Below are 17822 nucleotides of genomic sequence, written 5' to 3'. Positions count from 1 at the left end.
CTGTCTCTCTCTCTCTCTCTCTCTCTCTCTCTCTCGCAGTCTGGTGGAGACGCACACAAGGATTAGAGGGTCGCTGTGAGTGTCTGCTCAAAGAGAAGAAGCCAGAAGACAGAAAGAGAGAGAAAAGAATCTCCAGAAAAGGATAGCCTTACTATTATGGATAAGTGATCTGATTTACCTTTACACAGGCTCTTCCTCTCATCTCACGCCAAAGCTGAAGCTCTGCTGAGCCTTCACCTGGAGGAGAACAGATAAACCAAGGGACTATATTGCCTGGACCTCCACACAGGGAGCCATGTGAGCGGGCACTCCTCCACACACTACAGAAGTCCCCCCACAGTCTGCTCTCGGAGCTTGGGAAGCACAACTAGGATTTTTTTTCTCCCCTCCCCTGGAACCTCCACTTTCAGGTGTCGTGTGAAGGGGACTCTCCAGGCTCTGCGTACCCCAGCAGGAGACACTCACCTCTGGGTACTGGTCGGGGGTGTGAGTGCCCCCCTGGTCTGGAGGCCAGCCAGCAGCACTCCAGCACCATGGATTACCTGTTTGGGATTGTAGTGCTGCTGTGCGGGGCGGTGCAGCCGGGTAGAGGTGTAGAGCCCAAGCACAACGTACCCAGGCTAAAGCTGTCATACAAGGGTAAGCCCATTCTCTGTTCTCCCCCTGACTCCGGGATATATGGGACGGCGGCGGCGGCGACTGCTTTTAACGTAGCTTGTATGTCTATTTTTCTTGCCTGTGGGTACTCTTTCATCCTCTTCCTTTCATCCATTCTTTCTTATGTTGAGTATCCCTTTTTTCTCTTGTATTTCTGTGAATCTATTTCTGCCTCTGTGTGTCTCTCTCATTCACTCTTGGTCAGTACACAGCATCTAACTCTCTGCTTAACCTCCTGTATTCCTCTTTCCCATTAACTCACTCCTTCCTTCTCACTCTCTCTCTGCCAGTCTCTCAGAATTCACTATTCTTCTTTCAGAAAGTCAGATTAGTTCCATATGCGGAGGAAAGGCACTTGCCTGGAGTTAAATGTATATATTGGCCCCTGTACCAAATTTCCCCTTGTGCTGTCCCCTTCTGCCAGTACTGTACAGCCCTGTTAAGTGCTCTGAACAGGCAGTGGAGCCTCTGTTTTAATGGCTTCTGTCCCAAAAACTCTGCATCGGTCATGACACAGAGCCTTTCTTTCAGGGGCCATGCAGGTTTCCCAACTTCTCATTACTTTGTCCTAAATGGATCCAACAGTTATAGAGTTTAGTTTAAATGGAAAACTATATATGCACGTTGATTTAATGTGTGTATGCATTGACTAATCTATTTGCAGCAGGATGTATCGCTAGAGAAGGAGTCGTGTGTGTCTTTTTATATCGTTCACGTGTAAGTTTTTGACGTATACAGCAAACATGTTATTCTCTCTCGTTCTGTGTTATTTTGAGGGGAGACTGCGGAGCGCCGGTCCTTCCTCTCCGCCCCTCTCTCTCTCTCTCTCTCTTTCTCTCTCTCTCCCTCTGTCTCGTCTCCTCTCTCACACCCTACACTAAATCAGGCTTTTTGTAATAGCAGACTTTTCATCTCAGCTGGAAATAACTGGCAACATTTTTGCATATTTTGGGAAGGTTTTTTTGCTTTTTAATGTCAGTGAGGGAGGCTAAATTGTGGTTCTTTGTCCTAAAACATGACCGAAAGTATATGGCTGGGAGTGTGGTCTCTCGATTCTTTATTTTAGTCCTGTTTCTCTCATAAAACATGTCCTCTGAAAGTGTATGAACATGCTGATTTGCCGTTGTTTAGCAGCATCCCCTTGTGTGTCACCCAAAGCTTTGGCTCCTCGGATAATTTCAATCTGTGTTGAGGAAAAATTTCAGTCATATAAGGGGGGCGAATGTCACATTTGTCACCCGGGTTCATTTTCTATCTTTAGCCAAGACGTTTGGTATAACTTGTGTTTAGAGGCCTGCTATATGACATGCTTTATTCTTTGGATGGAGTGCAAGTTGTAATTTTGGTGTGGAATATTTCCCTTCATCACCCTTTCAACTTCCAAGAGTGTGTGGCAATTGTCTGCGTTTTAAATCTTTTGTATTTTAACATTTAATAAGCTTGCGGCACCACAGGTTTGGTGTGGTCGGCGTTATATCACGATAAAGGATTTTAAAGGGTGATGACATGCCTTTGCGACAATATTTAAACACATCTGGAAAGAATCATCATAGTTGAACTTACCTGCTACAAGTCGTGTATCCCCTGGGCTCCATCATGTCAGTTCACACAAAACCCAAGCCTCGAGGCATGATGGGAGAATGTCATCCCTTCTTTACACAGCCATCTGTTTAAAGAATGCCAATAAAGTTCCCTCCTGCCCCCTTTTGTGATCCTCTTCACTGTTCAATCTGACAAGTGAACATGTCACTGGCAGCAATACTAGACAAGAGATATGTCATCGAGCATCAAAGTCTGCATCGACTTACTGTACGAGTGATGGATGTGTATCAGGTCTGCAGGGAAAGAGTAGCCTGTCGTGAAAGATGAACTTCAGTGGATGTACAGTTATTTTTGCTTAATGTACATCAAAGCCTTGTTGTTTGAGAGTGTGTGTTTGTGTGTTTGCATTTGCATTTAAATGTGTGTGTGAATGTTCTTGCCACATCTTGGTGTGAGGACTCAACACCCTCTCCTGTGATTCCCTCCCCTTAGACTGTAAGTGGTGTCTCTGAGTGTGTGTGTGTGTGTGTGTGTGTGTGTGTGTGTGTGTGTGTGTGTACGTGTGGTTTTTTTAGCGAGGCAAAAATGTGTCAGGTCTGGCTTGCGGCCATATAATTAGACACCTGGGTTTGTGCGTGTGCCTGTGCGTGTATGCATGAGCTCACAAATCGGTGTTTTATTGTGCCATTGAACCATTGTTTCTGTAATTATGTGTGATTGCAAACTTCTGTTGTGTGAGTGTGTGTGTGTGTGTGTGTGTGTGTGTGCATGTCATTATGTGAGTGAACATAGGGTATTAAGGCATCAGAGCGCATCGCGTGCCACTGTCTTCGTGTGTCACCGCTCGCCAGTGTCACCGCTCGCCAGTGTCGACGCGCAGGACCACAGGTGCTTGATGGCTCTCTTGATACCTGTCAGGGGACGGTTCTCAGTTAACACCCACACTGTGGCAGGTGGAGAGAGGAAGAGAGGGAAGCATAGTGGGGTTGACGATGGAGGGAGGGGGGAGGAGATTTGCTTTTAATGAAGGAAAAGCTGGAAGACATACAGTAGACGACGCATACGAAAGGGAGTCTGGTCGTTAAGCGAAGTGTCACACGTCCCCTCTCCCTCCACGCGGCCGGCATAGTAATTAAGTCAGGTAAACAATGAGGAGGAATCCTCCTGGGAAGGACAGTCAAACAAGCGCCGAGCAAAAGTGTACGCAGGGCCCTTGAGCGCGACGATCACACGAGCGGAGAATGAAAGAGACACTGAGGCCCAGTCAGTCACAAGAATGAGAACTAGCCTAATTTTGGGGGCAGTGAAATAAACATTGAGCATGCGAGCAGAGTCCCGTGAAATCATTCTCAAATGAGTGCTGATGACACGCCTCCAGGGACCGATAGTCTCCTGCTGGAAAGGACAGGCGAATGACTGCAGAGTGAGCAGTTTGGAGAGGTAGAACGCCTGAGAAATGGAGGCAGGTAGATAAAATTACCTCTCGGGGGACGGCTGGCGCAGCAAGTGCAGAGTAAATGATTTCCCAGTGGGGTCAGTTAGACATCTCGCTCAGCTCAAAGGGATATGGCTTCATGGGGACGGAACTATGATCACAAAAGTTAATGATTTTCCCTTCTCCTTGAGACTAGAATAGCTTTAACTTTCCCTGTCTTGACTCGGAACATAAGGAGAGGGAGACATCAGGTGAAACTCAAGTCCAAGTTTAAACAAGTGTGCTTGGCAAAGATTTTACGCAGATCGGTTTCAATAAAAGCTGACTAAATTCAAACAACTGATAAAAACCAGTGTTGTGTTGAAATACTTAAATAGCAACCTGATACAAAAGTTGAGTCCTCATAACTATCGACATATTGAAATCACTGTGCTTTAATGTTGCACAACCAAGACTGTCCAGTGCTGCTGCTGCTGCTGCACTTCTGCAATACAGCAACCATATGGATTTCAAGGATAAAACAGCGACGCACTCCCATGGATCAATGCATACCCGCACACACATTCCTCAACACAATCCATCTACAACCCCCTCTCATACTGTAAGAAGCCGTCAGGAGGAACACTGACCCCTAAAGGTCAATCGATGCACATACAGCACACAATGAATACACACATAGTATGGATGGAGATCCATGAAACTGGAAAACCTGACCTTATCATGATCCCTAAAAAGGAGCCGGCGAGCAGGACTTTATCACTTAAAAGGCCTCGTCAAACAACCTAATAATTACCCTTGGCGTGGGTAATTACGGAGCCCTACTGCATGACCTCTTAATGCCATCACAGCCGCCCCACGCCGTCTGGGTGGGAGGAACTGAGGAGAAAAGACAGACTGAGAAAGAGACAGGGAATCTGGAATTGGCTTACAACCCTTCAAAATAGACACTTGGTGTGGAACCGCACTCAACGCGGTCTGGACTCAGCCCCATAATAAGCCTATCTGTGTGTGTGTGTGTGTGTGTCTGTGTCTGTGTGTGTGTGTGTGTGTGTGTGTGTGTGTGTGTGTGTGTGTGTGTGTGTGTGTGTGTGTGTGTGTGTGTGTGTGTGTGTGTGTGTGTGTGTGTGTGTGTTGTTTGTGTGTGGGCGTGCCTGTCTATAAAAATATGGATTGTGGGTGTTTGCATGTGTGTAGGTTTATCAGTGAATCTTGCCTGTTCATTCTTTTATATGTGAATGAGTCTCTCTCTCTCTCTTGCTCTCTGTTTCTCTCTGTTGTATCTGTCCATTCTGCGGGCTGGGGCTGACAGAGCGGATGTAGATAATTATAAGGTGTTCTCCCAACACGCCAACTTTGTAGATGTCTGACTCCATCCATCTCTCTCTCTTTCTCTCTCTTTCTCATCGTTCTTTTCCTCCTACCCCCTCTTCCCTCTCCTGCGGCTCGGTCGCTTCTCAAAGAACCACAACACCGCAGACCCTAAGTACAATCTTTGACTGTGCAGTGTGTGTGTGCGTGTATGTTTGTAATTTTCTTGTACTGGTCTCCTTTTTCTGTCTCTTTGATTGCAGCCCAGTTGATACATATCTTTTGGTTATTCTTCACACACACATACACACACACACACACACACACACACACACACACACACTGAACTACCCTCAGCTTTGCTCCCACATTCCAATAACGTAAACCAATGTTTTGCTGTGGCTTGCTTTTCAGTTATGCCCCTTTGTTGCATCCAAATGCATTTCATTTCCTTAGACTGACTCACATACTGTACCTGACCACAAGTTGAAAGATGGTGTAATTAAGTGTGTGTAAGTGTGTATATGTGTCAACACTCATTGCCCCACAAATAATTGCGCGATGACGCAACGCATTTGCAAAACAAAAAGCCATTTATCAAGTCACAGAAAGCTATGTCATTTGTTTTAATTACAGTTTGCGAACTAGTACAGGGAGATACTGTACTAATATTGTTCATTTTCATAGATTTTATCACACTGTATCTAATTTATATTATTGTGTAATTTAAGATAGGCAGGAGGAGTGATTCAAGTGTGTTATCTTTACCCCATGGTGCAAACTAGGCTGCTATAACCTGTGAGATTTATTCCCTTTTGTATTGTCTGTAGTTTTCTTTCCAAGTTAGTTTGTGTGTTGGAATTTTGTGAATTTCCCCAGTATTTATAAATGTTTCCTAATTGCAGTGCTTTTTTTTCTTGAGAGACTTTTATCCACACCGAAAATGATTATCAAAAACAATCTGGATGTGTGCTTATAGGCCACAGTAGGATGTCGGGTCAGTGCGGTGCGTGTTTACTAAAAGATTAATGAGTGTGCACGCAGCAATTGTGTGTGTTCAGTGTACATTTTCGTCTCTGTGTACATTAGCACTGTATGGACATGCACACAGGAAAAATGCCCTGCGCCTTTGCATCTGTGTTTGGGATGTAGGCTTGGGTTACAGCGTGGTGCAGATTGCTGAACCGTGGGTATGAATGGGTCCCGCCACCTGCTAAGTCTTGTCAGTCAGATGGAGAAAGGGTGAACCATTCAATCTCAACAGAGTCGTGTTACAAATGAGGGGGACATCTCTGCAGAAAGACAGAATGAAGGAGTGATACACAACAGACGGACACGCAGATGAAGGAAGGGATGTGGCAGGGAAACAGAAATATGAAAGGTCCCATATAATGCTTATTTCAGGTTCATACGTGTATTTGGGTTCCTACTAGAGCATGTTTAGATGCTTTAACGTAAAAAAAAAAGAAACATTTTTTTTGTCTCTCATACTGTGTCTCTTGAGTTTAACTTTCTTTACTCTCTGTCTAAAATGCTCCAATTTAGCACTGTGTCTACTCTGATTGGTCAGCGTTTCTTGGTCTTCTGCATGTTTACTCTCAGTTTCTCTGCACCACCAGTGCACACTGGGAGCAGTCCTGTAGCAGCATGTATAGTATAGTTATGACATCACAACGGTACAGAAGTCCTGGCGGATCGTTTAAAAGGCACAGTTTCTGAATACAGGCTCTGTACATTTCTCTGTGGATTGAGTGTTTTGATACTTTTACGGTATTTATATAGCACCTTGATCCGCTAAATAGTGAAAAAATATATATTTTTACAATATAGGACCTTTAAATAAGTAGAGAGAGAGAGTGTGTAATGCCTTTTTGTACAGGATTAATGAGGATGTGCACTGATTTTTCATATTAAAGCAACCGTTGGCAATTTAAATTAAACTCTTCCACATAAATTATTCTTAAAATCAAAATCCAAAATCAACTTGAAATAAAAAATCTCAATGTGGAGTAATTTGTTTTTTCTTACCCTTAGACTTGTTAGTTCTCTCTCTCATCATAAATACCAGAAGCAGCATGAGCCATAATTACCGCATTGGGAAATCACAAACATAAATCTTGACTTTATATAATTTTAGTAGTTAGGATTTGGTGATCGTAATTTTCCAGTGCAATGCATTTCATGAAATGCAGACACTGTACATGACACCTCATTTTGTCCCAGTTTAAAATAATGGTGTGCAGAGCTGAAATGTGCATCTGTGCCTGTGGATTTCTTCTCCGACTGTCTCTGTCACTTCAACGTGTTTGCTGTCACAGTTTGCCTTGGACACATTCAGGTCTGTAGCGATTGGCTCATTAATTTCTAATAAAATGCCAGAGCTGACATTCAGCTACACGGTACAGCTGACAGGCTGCACTAACAGGCAGTGGCTCCAGACATGACCACGCTAACCACAGCCTGGTTCCTCTCAAAGTCCATCCATCAAACTGCCTCACTATAGCACTTTCTCCCTCTCGCTCCCACAGCTATGCAGAGGAGTGATATTGTTATTTGTGTGTGTGGATACACATGGCCTGTTTTTTGTTTTGTGTGCCTGTTTGTATATTATAAGTTTGTGTCGATGTATGTATTTTTCATACAGTGTGTGTATATTTGCAAGTGTGTCTGTGTGTTTTTCCTGAAACACGAACCAGAGAGGCTGAGCAGCTTGGTTACAGTGAGCATTTAGTGGTGTGTGAGTGGGCTTTCTGTGGTAGGCATGGCCAGGCCTCTAGCCGTCTGTGGTCACAGCGCTGGTGGAAAACCGCTCTTTATGGTCCAGCCGTCCAATGACAGTAGGAGACACAAACTAATGAAATGGTTCCATATTCAACCGCTTCTTTTATATGGGAGTATGTTTTTTTTTCATTCTGCGCTCAGATTTCTGCCTTAGTTTGGTTTCATTATCCTAATTTTTTATGTCTCTATTGTATCAATTATACTGTGCTTTCTCTGATTTTCTTGTCATGTCCACTCTCCTGCTCTTGTGCTCAGTATGTACTCTCGCTGATGAGGAGGTCTAGCGTTTTGGTTGAGAGATGAATAGTGCTCTATGGTGAAATTGAACACATACTTAGACTACTAGATTCTTGTGGTTTGGGATGTGGTCACACTTTCCTTGTTAGTCTCTCTGATACATATCCTATGGTTGAAAATACTCTTGAGTCATATTCACATGACAAATTATAGTATTAAAAATATCCCATGAGATACAGTACTTGACTATGAATTATGGCTATGAGACAACTTGGTTGAATACTAGAAAATTAAGTTACTGTTTCAACTGAAACAGCGTTTAACAGAGCTGGAATCAAAGAAAACACACTCATTCTGAAAAGTAATTTCAGCATGGCTTCAACAGTAAACTTCTCACATATTTAGTGAGCTTGCAATGAATAATCAATCAACAGACACTTTGTTCATGCGCATATTTTCTGTTCTTTTGGATTAAAACACAAGCTCAATATCATAGAGGGCACGGCACTGTGTGTAAGGTAACACATTTCCTGTCGGAGCTGTCACTCAGCTGCACCTGAATGAGAAATCCAAACGGCCCAGGTTATACAGACGGTCACCATGGAAACCAACCCACACCTGCTTCTGTGCTTAGAAAGAGAGAGAAAGGGAGGGAGAGAGTACGATCGGGGAGGTGAACTTTTGAGGCATGTGTGGATATCCTTGAGCTTAGAATAATATTTGAACACTTTGTTAAGCAAAGCTCTCAGCAAATTTCCATGGCGCGGCTGTCTCGTGCTTTCTTTTTTTCTGACACCTGTGTTTTGTGGCAGAGGCCATCACGAGAGCGGGGGAAACGTACGCCGCACCACACACAGAGAAAAAAGAAAGCATTCGGAGGCAAGGTTGGGAAAGACAGAGAGACTGACATGCCAAACCAAACCACTGGAGATATTACAGTACTGTGTGCCTTTGCTTTTCTGAAGCTAGCCTTGTATTTGAAAGATAAACATGTGTAATTCTCTGCGCCAGTTCCTTTTGAGCTGCCATTTTCTTTTTGAACTGTCTTTTTTTTTCTCTCCTGCCTGTCAATGGAGTAGCTTTTTAATAATACACAGACGCAGACTCTAGGTCTAAGTCACGCACCTTTTTGCCAACAACAGAAGTAAAAGAAAGCTGTGTTGAACAGGAAATAAAACGTGTCATTCAAATTCACAACACTTTTTTACTTATTATGAAAAGCCCTCTCCTCTTGTTGAGCCTTCACTGTATATATGCACAAGAGAAACACATGAACACTGTTGCATTAGTTTAATGGAGTATTATCCATCTGTTGAATCTCAGTCAAGTGTTTTCCGCCGTCAGGCTTTTATGTTTAATGTCACTCAAACACACACTCACACAGCGGCACGTACACACATTCAGATAAACATAATTTAATGCCCTGTCGCCTTTCTTTCATGCGGTTTCATTATTCCGCTATTGCGTGGCATGTAGGCGTCTAAAGCGCCTGCCTGTTTGGAGAATGGGGGAGTGAAGAGTACTCCACAGACAATTGCACTTGAATTTTGAATGTAGCTCTATTTTTTTTCCTGGGGCTTTTTAAGACAAGAGCCAGGTTATTTTCCATAATGGAGTATGACAGAGGGAAAAATTATAATTTATTTGAATGAATTGCTCGTGTTTGCCCATTTCAAGGGGTGTTCTTCAGTATATAGCATGTTTTTGTGCATGGAGTGAATAGAATATGAAAATGAAGACACATAACCTCAATTTACTTAGTACATATACAGTATGTAGATTAGCATATACATATGATGAAATTTCCATCTTTGAACCATATCTTAAAGGTCCCATATTCTGCTCATTTTCAGGTTAATACTTGTTTTTTGGGTTTCTACAAGAACATGTTTACATGCTTTAATGTTCAAAAATCACATTATTTTTCTCTCACTGTCTGAATATACCTGTATTCACCCTATGTCTGAAATACTCTGTTTTAGCGCCTGTGTCTTTAAGCCCTCCTCCTGAAAAGAAAAGAAAGAAAAGTCTTCCCATATCGTTCTTTGCTCCGGATGTAAGTTCTCCAGTAATAATTACATGGATTACATACGAATTACAGTCCATTACTTTCAGTAGTTAGGATTTGGCAGTGTCCGTGGATGCACGCAGGTCTGTCCACGCATTTGCATCTGTATGTGTGCGTGTTTGCAGGAACATCTTTGTCTGTTTTCAATGGCCACTGTGCCTTGATGTGTGTTCTTTAATGTGTAAATGATAGAATGTGTGAGTGAAAAAGGGCAGACAGAGGATGTGTGTAACAAGAGAATGTGCGATGGAAGTGGACTGAACAGAGTGTGTGTAGATATGATGTGAATGCGTTTGTAAAGTGAGTGTAAGGCATATGCATGCATCAGTATACATATATGTCGTGTGTGTGTGTGTGTGTGTGTGTGTCCGCACATGAGATGAGGTGTGTTTTAATGTGTCTGTGTGTGTACGTGTGTGTTAGGGGGGTCCGGGACCAGGGAGTGTGTTAGAGCTGGAAGCTGCTGAGTGCGCTCACTGTTCGACTAGTCCATGCTGCATAAGCAGAAATACTGATTGGATTACAACTTAGTCTGGAAAGTACGTGTGTGTGCATTTGTGTGTGTGTGTGTGTGAGTGAGTGAGTGTGTTCAGGGAGAATTGATGCGGTGTAAACATTTAGGTCAATATTAATATATGCATGTCACTTTAAGGGTGTGTACCTGCATTTTTAAAAGCAGAGCGCAGTAAATTCATGTTAAACCTACTTTGCCTGTGTGTGTGTGTGTGAGTGTGTTTTATTCTACACTTGTCTTTTGCTTGGTTACTGTATTTTGTATGAGCCCTGTGCTCTGTATCTGCCCGTGCTCACATTTCCAAACGAGCGTGTCTGTGTTTAGGTTAGAGGTCCTTCGCTGCTCACGCCCTGTTCCTCCAATTCTCCAAACCACAGCAGATCCCAGCTCAGATAAAGCCTCTCTGTGTGTGTTTGTGTACGCAGGCCACCGTGTCTTTTCCAGGGGTCGCCACGTGTTGAAATGTGTTTTTTTTTCTTCTGTGGCCCATCTGGGGGAAACCTTTCGTGACGGGCCGTTTCGCCCCACATTCCCAGCTCCTGGGTTCAGCTCCAGCCTCTGACTCTTTCAGATGATACAGGTTGTCACATATTCATCCAAGTTGGCAGTGAAGAGGAGTTCCTAAGGCTATTTTCAAGTCAAACAGACAAAAAAAAAAAATACTAACACACACTATCATCTGGCTTTTGTCCTTAGTAGATAAGGTTACATTGGCATTCATACAAGTTACTCTACTGTACTCTGTAGGTTCTTTATCAGCTCCAGCTCCAATCAGCAGTGACACGGTCATTTTTGTCCCTTTTGCACGTCGGTAACTTCTTTAGTTTTCAGCCACAAATTCTGTCCGTCTCAAACAGTGCTCAGACCTCGTTCCGAATTATTCAGCACCAAGTTTGAAAGACAGACTGAAAAAAGCACCATAACATTCTCACTTGTTTCAATGCTGATTTCTTGTTTACCAACCCTGGTTTTCCAGTAGATTTGTTACATCAGACGTGACAAAGCATACTTATGTATTGGTAATGGGAAAAGTGTCTATCGCCTATTTTTACCATTTTTTCCTGTGTCTAAAAACACACATAAACAGGCTGATTTGGGGCGGAAAAGGGTATTATTTATCCTCTGGTTTGTTGATTTAATATTAACTGTTTGTCCTTGTGTCTCAATATCTGCCATTATGCCGTGTATAGCCTGAAACTATTTATTTTTATATTTTTATGCCTACCTTGGCTTTCTGCCACATCCATTTATTTTTCCGTTACTTCATAGTTGAAACATAAGAGGACCTCCTCTGGTGTGCTGTCGACTGGAAATCACATTTCCCTCCTCTAACTCATTTCCTGATCCTGTGATTTCATGTCTGATTGGTAAACTGAGAATATAGGGCTTTCTGATTGGCTACCGCATGATAACGAACTGTCTCTGACGACAGTATTTAATGTCTTGTCATCATAATTTGAGTATTGTAGCGGTTCTTTCCTGTGGTAGCAGGCATACGAATCCATGATGTTAGTGTGCATAGAATGAGCAGTGTAGAAAAAAAAAATACCTACTCACACACACACACACACACACACACACACTGAAACCCACACACATACGCTCAACCCATCTGTGGTACACTACAAATTCTCACACACATCCACAGACCTCCATTCATGCCCACACCCACCCACTCCATTTTCTTAGCCTCAAACTGAAATCCAACTGACGCAGATGAGCTGCAACCATCTTTATTAGGTGACGACCACTCCCTCCCAAAGTCCTCATCCACCCCTCTGGTACTCGACGCACATACATGCTTGACACACCACTTCCTCCATCTCCCCTTCCATCAGTCCCTTCTTTTATGTAGACACAGATGTCCAAGATCTTACACACTGTGAGTGGGCACAGATGGCTCCTATAGCAGCCCGTCAATCAGAGCTATGTGGGGAGAGCAGGGAGATCACAATCCATCGGACTGTGTTTGTGCATGTCTGGTGTACACACACACACACACACACACGCACACACACATATATATATATATACAGTATATACGTGTTTGTGTGCATATGTAGGCTGGTTTCTATATTGTGTGCCTGCGTGTGTCCATGCTATATGGTGACACTGATGATGATGGATGATGTAGTGTGTTAGTGGGGCTGATGTATTAGAAAACTGTACCTGTTGTGAAAATATAAAGCACATGTTATGTGCCCAGTGGACCAACCAGAGGTATATGCTTAAGGGGCTTAATTCAATTTATATTCATTCAATTTCATTGTAAACCAAATATTACTGTTATTATAATGATATTTTGAAGAAACCTGCACTGTATGAGCAAAAAAGGGCTACTCTTAATTGAGAAATTGCACAATAATTGTTTGCGCTGCTTTTCATTTAGCTCACATTATTTTCTACCTAATTAGAATTAAAGAAAGATGTTTTTTATTGACATTTGTTCATCTTGGGCTCTCCACAATATAAATATGTAGTAATTAGTTGATGTGAAGGGAAGGAAAAGGATCCAATAAAAAGCCTTTTTTTACAGTAGTATAAATGGTGGTGATTTTAATAATTTAATAATGGTTGAGGAAATGGTTGATTTTTTCAATTACTAGCTCAGTCTTCAAATGTTGGAAAATAGTGAAAAGCGACTTTCCAGATCCTAAGGTACCAAATAAATATAAATTATTTTCGATTGATAAATATATTGAATAAATATTTTCAGTGCTAAACAACAGTAAATCCTCACTTTTTAGTTTTACTTTTGAGATGGAAATTGAGAATGTTTGGTATTTTTATTTGATATCAACTAAAGTGATTAATCGATAATTTAAATTGTTGCCAATTCATTTTTTGTCAATCAAATTATCATATAATCGACTAATTGTTTGAGCTTTATTATTAATACAAACTAAATAAGTTTAGAGAGAGCAGTTCATTATTGCAAATTAAACCCTGGGCTTTAATTTGCAATAATGACCAGCAATGGTCTGTGCTTCTTAGCAGCGCTTCAGATTTGTAATTGACAAATCAAATAAAAGTATTCAGCACATGAGGTTCACTGAAACCAAATTCAATCACGGGGTTAACTTGCTCTCAGGAAGGGAGTGTGGTTCTTTGTTAATGTAATATCACAGTTGATGGAACTCACCTTTGGTGGATAAAAATGTCCTGACTGTCAGATGTCGGGCTAGACTTCGGCCCATACGTAAATTATTATGCTTGTTTCCATTCAGCTTGGCCGCATGTTGTTTGTATGTAATTTAATACTTTGTACACATGAATGGAACACTCTGCAGAGATCCATGTGCAGTCACACACTCGTCAGTCTTGATTTACATAATAGCGGATTTACAGCTACACCCACACATACTTACTTACACACAGTGTCTCCCCTGACCCTGGCTCCATATGAATTATTCAACCAATCACACGGCTGAACAGTCTGAACTGTGTCCCTGATTGGAGCATGCTGTGTTCGCTTCAAATGTCTCTCACGCTATACATGACTGACATTTGTCTGTATGTAAGTGTGTGCAAATGTGTGTGTGTAAAAGCAATTAAGGAAGCATTAAGAAAAAGTGACTGATTTCAATGGGGGCATCCAGATAGCTCTTGAAACTCTAATTTGTTTGTTTTTCTTTGAGGCTAAGACAAACACAAGTTTTGAGCACTTATCCAAAATTGTTTTTTTTTCCCAGTACAAATCCCTTTAAAGCTAGCACATGCCTATCATTAAAGAGAAAGGAACATGAGTGAAAAATGACATACTCAACAACCGACTGATATTTTAAGTATTAGTAATTGTGCTGATAGAATATTTAAATTCAAAGTTTCCAATTTCGCTGTAAATGTGTTTTCTGCACCACTGCATCACAGTTTACCAACTTTTTTTACCAGCTGGGATTTTTTATACTGTATACATGTGTATAAATGGATACATTTCCAAGCTGTTCATTTATTGATCTTTTTATTCTGTTTTTAGCCATGCCTATGCATCGTCTCATATATGATCATCACAAACTCTTTCTCATCTTTCTTTTCCAGAGATGTTAGAGTCAAGTAACCTCGTCACCTTCAACGGCTTGGCCAACAGCTCGAGCTACGACGCTTTCCTATTGGACGAGGAGCGAGGGAGACTGCTGGTCGGAGCCGAGGACCACATCTTCTCATTCGACCTCGTCAACATCAACAGAGACCACAAACAGGTAAAAATTCAAATGTACTCCACTTTATTTTGGTTACAGTTTCAGGTATATTTCATAGGTTTGTGCGAGAATTGAATGCAGTTGTGTTCTTTTGGTCCAGGTTGCAAGGTGTTATCTGAGTTCTTCTCTTCTCGTCTTTTCTCTTCTCTTCTCTTCTCTTCTCTTCTCTTCTCTTCTCTTCTCTTCTCTTCTCTTCTCTTCCTGCTGCTCCCTCTGGAGTCCATTACACCCACTCCCCCTCCCCCTTGTCTTGGTCCAGACAGGGCTGTCCATAATTCCATTACTCCACCTGGACTAGGTTAACAGTCTTTTTATCAGATTCGGGCTGCTCTCATAGACACACAGGACTGATGCAGACTTGCCCGAAGGCTGCAGAGAGCTGAGCAGGGGAATGAAAGTGCTGAAAAATACATAGTCAATGCAGGGAGGGAGAGTGTGTCTCTGAATTCTTTTTGCCCTTGGCTCGGATGTGTAATTTATTTTTTTCCCTTTTTCGCTCCTTTGTTCTGATCTTTGTATCATTATCAGATAAAGGCCAAAAAACAGTGATTAAGCAAATCTAATGTAATTACCCCGAAATGTTCGGTGCAGGTTCCCAAGAGGGGGATACTCAGCTGATCTAGAGAGGAGATAACGTCAAGGAATAAAATGAGGAATGTGTGTGCATTGTATGAACATAATAATGAATGTATAGTACATGCTTGTGCATCCATTTCCTTTGTCTATTCAAATCAGTGTGACCACCAGCAAAAAAGTGTGCTCAATCGCACCCAATTTTTGACTATAATTATTCCCTTTCACATGCACTTGTGTACTTGTACACATGTACGCACCATATGTGTTTTCAATTAATTTGACACCAGGGCCACAGATAGAATTGCCTTAAGGACAGAACAAAGCTATTATTTATTACACAATGAGTCCTATCTTTTCCAGTACAAAGTAGCAAAAGCCTGCTCCCTCTTCATATTCGAAGTGAAAAGTGCAACCACATGCTCAGGATTTGAACTGTAGAAAGGAGAACCTTTTAAATGTCCTAATTTGAACCAGAACTCGTCTTTAGACAATATGAAAGGTCTAAACAGGAAGGCTATTCAGACACTACAAAATGACACAAGTTAGGAAACATTAAACAGCCTAAATCATTGAAAAAGCCAACATGTTTCGACCGCTGTAGGTCATCGTTGTGGCTGTAAACAAACCTATTGGGATTTTGGATCTAGCCTCAAGTGGCCATTCGAGCGACTGCAGCTTTTGGTACTTACGCGTTGGCCTCATTTCTCAGCCCCAAAGGTTGCAGCTCGATATCGACACAGCGTAGGGTAGAAAGTAATATTCCTATGTGTTCCTACATACTGTATCTTATCTAATTTCACAAAAATCTACTTTTTGTTGTTTAATTTTCTCATTTTCATTTACAAGTCATAAACCCCTTTTCTTCTCCGCTCTCATTATACTGTTAAAAAGGTCGTCCCTTATGTGTCATGTACAGGCAACACTCATGAAATGACCAGGGATATATAAGGAAATAAGGAAGTGAGTAATCTAGGAATTGTTCAAATACATAATGACAAACCTAAAGTCATTCTGCTGGAATTTCAAAAATCTTGATTTCCTTTGGTTCACTGCATTGACTCACTGCCTTCCCTGTTCCATGAAACAACATGTAAATCTCTGCTCTCCACCTCCAGCATAGTATGACTTTGTCTTTCTCTCGTTTGCACAGATTGCATGGCCTGCCACCCCCTCAAAGAGGGATGAATGCAAGTGGGCAGGAAAAGACCTTGGGGTAAGTCCACATTCATGATGCATCATCACTTGAGTTCTTCCCTGCAACTTTGGCTTTTATTGTTACACAAATTATATATCTGTCCTGCATCTATGTACCGTAATTCTTCAAGATTTCTTTGCTGTGTGTGTTTTGGCCACAGCAATACGGCATAGCAGAAGTCTCCTGGATCCAGCACTCGCACAAATACAAGTGCACTGTAGAGGAAATAAATTAGATCGCATAAAAAGTGATCATACTGTAGCCATGTTCCATATCACCCCGGAACACTGTGGTCTCTATAGGCCATCCCCCACGGACACAACTAAACACGCTGTACGACAGATGTTCGGTCACACTAAGGTGTACACAGTGTCCCAGTGGCACAAGGACAACAACGCATTACCTCAGTGGTTATATGCTGCTGTGATGTACAGTTTAATGTCGGGAGTATGTTTATTTTTGTGCCTCAGAGTGTGTGCATGCGTGCATATTTATGTGGGAGTGTATTGTTTGAGTTCTCGTTATCTGGCGCGGTGTGTTGGCTCACGTGTGCACAAGTTTGCAGAATACTAACTACAGTATATGCCACCAGCTCTGTTTGTGTGCACGATGGTGTTAGTGTGTGTTATCTGTGTTGCTGTTTGTATAGGCCCTCACTGCGTTGTATCTGATCTTAATTTCATGGCTGGATGAGTCTGGAGTGCAGCGGATGCAGGGTTTTAGGATTATCCAGAATTACGTACTCATTTTAAATCACCAAGGTTTTTACTGGGGTCTAACTCACCGCCAGCTCTCTTGGATTCCTACACAAACACAAAGTCGAACCACACAAGCAACAATACACCGTCGCTACCTCACACGGTGGAAAGTGAGTATTTCTGGCTGCACAAAATCACAGAAAACACAGTGATGAGGTATTTGCGTGCTGTGAAAATGTTTACCCTTGAAAATGAGGCGGTGAGAGCAGAGATGGAGCGCAGCATGGAGAGGTCTTGATTAGGACATTACTAAAGCATTCAGAGCTCCCAAAGAGATGCATTTCTCCAAACCACAATTTACAGCCGCAGAACAAATGTAACAGCTGCCCCCCTCCAAAATGCCTGATGGCTGTATCATTCTCTTTGGCAGGATGAGTGTGTAACATGGCCCAGGTTGTTGCATTTGATTCAGCAACAAGGGGTTCAGATATCGTAGAACTGCCTGACGTCAGTCCTGATTATTTTTCCAGCTATTACAGATATTAAAGGAAAAATTAAATAAAGGAAAAGTTTTCCTACATCGGGGGAGACTTAAGAGATTTGGTCCAAAGT

At 42.1% G+C, this 17822-nt stretch overlaps 1 protein-coding gene across 1 annotated transcript in view; it reads left to right on the top strand.

Annotated features, from left to right (window-relative positions):
• Positions 1-533: 533 nt before the first annotated feature.
• The window catches only part of sema3aa (sema domain, immunoglobulin domain (Ig), short basic domain, secreted, (semaphorin) 3Aa), a gene marked incomplete at its 5' end in the record, with an annotated part of 33179 nt that continues 15890 nt past the window's right edge, over positions 534-17822 (top strand). Inside the window, 3 exons of the mRNA XM_083934713.1 lie at positions 534-639; positions 14581-14741; positions 16468-16530. Coding sequence (XP_083790839.1) covers positions 534-639; positions 14581-14741; positions 16468-16530 — 330 coding nt within the window. The remainder of the gene's footprint in view (positions 640-14580; positions 14742-16467; positions 16531-17822) is intronic.

This window comes from Echiichthys vipera (genome assembly GCF_963691815.1).
Source record: "Echiichthys vipera genome assembly, chromosome: 20".
Taxonomy (NCBI): Eukaryota; Metazoa; Chordata; class Actinopteri; order Perciformes; family Trachinidae; genus Echiichthys; species Echiichthys vipera.
Note: the sequence above shows the minus strand (reverse complement) of the source record. Positions and strands in the feature narration are given on the sequence as shown.